General features: G+C 32.5%; 1 protein-coding gene across 1 annotated transcript; it reads left to right on the forward strand.

Moving 5' to 3' along the window:
• Positions 1 to 207: 207 nt before the first annotated feature.
• LOC114176575 (E3 ubiquitin-protein ligase AIRP2-like) lies at positions 208 to 2,238 on the forward strand. Its single transcript, XM_028061655.2, has 5 exons — positions 208 to 594; positions 1,046 to 1,208; positions 1,364 to 1,430; positions 1,562 to 1,802; positions 1,884 to 2,238. Exons 1-5 carry the CDS (start codon positions 506 to 508, stop codon positions 2,092 to 2,094), a joined length of 771 nt encoding a protein of 256 aa, XP_027917456.1. The 5' UTR covers positions 208 to 505; the 3' UTR covers positions 2,095 to 2,238.
• The last annotated feature ends 1,107 nt before the right edge of the window (positions 2,239 to 3,345 follow it).

Here is a 3,345-nt window from a genome sequence, read left to right on the forward strand (position 1 = left end):
CTCCATTCTTCAAAATAAGATAGAATATAAATCTATATAATTAATCTCACTATGAAAATAAAATGTAGCAAATGAAGCAAAGAGACCAAGCCTCTCATAAGTCGTGTGTGTATGTCCAGTTACATCATATGACTCAGCATTCCACATAATCATAGAACAAAAGAAAACGCAACACCTCATACTGTCATACGACAATCCGTTTGGTCGTTTCCTATTTATTCTTCCTTCACTTTGTTCTACCCTTCCCCTTTGTTAAACTCTGTCACCACCACCACAACAAGTAGGGAAAATTCAAGAAACTGCCAAATCAAAAGCCTTTTTTCTGCTCTTTCATCCTAAGCAATTGGATTCAGATTACTGTGGCCCTTCAAAACAGGAGACTCTTCATCATCCACACACACAGGGCCAAACAATACTGGGGCTGAAGGAAGTGAAGAGTTTTTGCTCTTTTCTCTGACCCTTTTGATTTTTAGTTTATCCTCTGCACAAGAAATTGGGAAGAAAGATGGAAATGATGGCATACCAGTTTTCTCGGTTACCATACCCAGATTCCCTCAATCTGCTAGAGGCTGATATACAACACGCAAATGCTTTGTTAGTTTCTTTTCTCTTCACCACTTCTCTATCTGCTCATTTTAACATCTTTAGTTCTTCTAATTATGTGTGGTTAAAATTTATTTTATGAAAACTGAAAAAAAAAGAAATTGGATTGTGTGTCAAGAACAAGTTTTGACTTGATTAAATGCTTTGCGATGCCACTTGAAATGGAGGGTCATAATCATTTGATAAGCATCTGTCTCTTACTGATTGGGATTGATCATCTTTAATTGTTATCTAGTGGATAATGAAGTGGGAAATATATGTGATTTTTCATTGAGTTTGTGTCTCAGACTGGTGTTTGGTGATTAATTTGATTGTGAAATTCCTTGTTTTGGACTATGAAATACTATTTGTTTGTGTATGGAAATGGGAGTGGTGTGTGTTTTCTTTCTTACTTTTGTGTTGTTTAGCCCTCTGAATTTCAATACTGGGTTGTGCTTTCTAGGGCTGCTGAAATAACCAGGACCAAGGGTGGCACTCTCCTCCAAATGAAATTGGCTTACAACCATTTGACTCCTATCTTTCTGTTGTTGCTACAATGGATAGATTTTTCTTGTACATGCTTACTACTCAGATATCTTGACCTCTTTCACATAGTTGTATACAAGGTAAGCACCTATTCTTGGAAGGTTAAACTATATATTCGCTTGGTTGCACAAATTTTGTTTGGTTTTGGTACAGCATTCTATTGTTTCTTTACAAATGACCCTTGTTTCTCATTTGTTATTGTTGTTGCTCTTCAATTATTTTTTTTTAACCAAAGGCACACGACGATGGTAGATCAAATATGACTTCTCATGGAAGGAAAGCAACCATCAGGGAGTTTTATGGTGCGTGAATCTTTGAATCTCGGAAAGCAACTTTTACTTGAGGTCTTTCGGTCTGAAAAAAATGCTCACTTTGATGGCTGGTTTTACTAAAAATTTCTTACTGTTTTCTGGTGTCAATAAATGAATCGTAGCTATTATTCTGCCATCTCTTCAAAGACTTCATGGTAGCATGGAGAAGTTAGACATTTGTAAGAAGGGACATTATAGCATAGAAAGCTCAAGCTATGGCAAGAAAGAGATTGAAGGAGATGCAAAACAAATCCATGTGGATTTGGAAAGAGAAGATGAATGTGGAATATGCTTAGAGCCTTGCACCAAAATGGTTTTACCTAATTGCTGTCATGCCATGTGTATCAAATGCTACCGCAAGTGGTATGTATTCACATGAATGTTCAAATTGGTTTATAAGTTATAATCAATTGTAACACTGTTATTGGTCTTTCCACCCTGTAGGAATAAATTGTCAGAGTCTTGCCCTTTTTGCCGTGGTAGCTTAAGGAGAGTTAATTCTGAGGATCTCTGGGTACTCACTTGTAATGAAGATGTTGTTGATGCTGAAACAGTTTCCAAGGAGGACTTGTTACGTTTCAACCTTTATATCAACAATCTACCTAAAGATCACCCGGATGCACTTTTCTTAATGTATTATGAGTATCTCATTTGATATATATATTTCAGTGTACATATAGGGAAATTCGGACTGCAATTGTGAATAGTCTGGTAAGAAATATTTTTCTGATCATGTAAGGCACAATATGTGAATTGTTGTCCAGAATGTAGAGTACTATTACAACCTACTTCGAACCAATCGTTTGAGTTCAAGTTACACTTTTTCTAAGAAGCTAATTAAAATGTACAGATCCATTAACTGAAGATTTCTGTTAAACTATTTCTGATGTAGTGATTCACTATCCTATTTAGTCTACATTTACGTTACTTAAGTTCAAAAAAATGATGTTGACTGGTGCAGGAGGTTATTAAGAATACAAGAATTAAGTTCCACATCATATAAAAATAAAATGGAATCCTTTCTGCTTATTTTGGAACCTATTCCACTTTCTATTATATCAACTTTAGATTTATATCTTCTAAAAACAACTCATACCATTCCAAAGTTCCAACTTCATGCATCAAAATATTAAAGTTTTTATATCAACTATATTATAATTTTTATTTATGTCAATTAATAATTATTTTTAATAATTTTATTCATCATAAAAAATATTATTATAACTTATCTAAATATCATTTTATATTATTTTTAACATCAAGGACAATTTGATAATCTTACTTTTCAATCTATTAAATTTTATTTTTAATTAATCCACTAGTCAAATTCCTTACAAACTTTACTCTCAAATCTACTCCACTATCACCTCCAAATCCCTTAAAAAAAAATAACACAAACTTAATCCTCAAATTCATTCACTCCCTCTCCTTCAAATAATTCCTTCCAAAAAAATATACCCTAAGGAAGAAGACTTGTAAATTCATTGTCGTAAGATTTTGGATTGGAATCGATGTTTAATCCTTTTGAATCTTCTTAGTCCACATACTTAGTGAATTAATAGAAAAGGATTTTGTTATTAATAGGTCAAATTGTGTATAAATTAGCTAGTTAGCGATAGTAAAATTATTTGTTAACGAGTATATTTGATTGGTAGACTAATAATATCTTATATATCTTGTTTTAATGAGTTGTTATTGTTGTGTTAGTTAATAATTGAGCATTAATTGTGGACCTAAAATAACATGCATCATTTGGTGTGCAAGTAACATTTCTTAAAATTATATTGGAAGATAAACAAATGTTGATGAATATCTATAATGGTTGAAGTAAGTGTAATTTATACTAGGTTATAATATACATTTGGTCCTATTTTTGTTCAATTGTGTCAATTAAATCTTAATTTTT

Source organism: Vigna unguiculata, chromosome 3, assembly GCF_037176805.1.
Source record: "Vigna unguiculata cultivar grain cowpea cultivar isolate G323 ecotype 2 chromosome 3, ASM3717680v1, whole genome shotgun sequence".
Taxonomy (NCBI): Eukaryota; Viridiplantae; Streptophyta; class Magnoliopsida; order Fabales; family Fabaceae; genus Vigna; species Vigna unguiculata.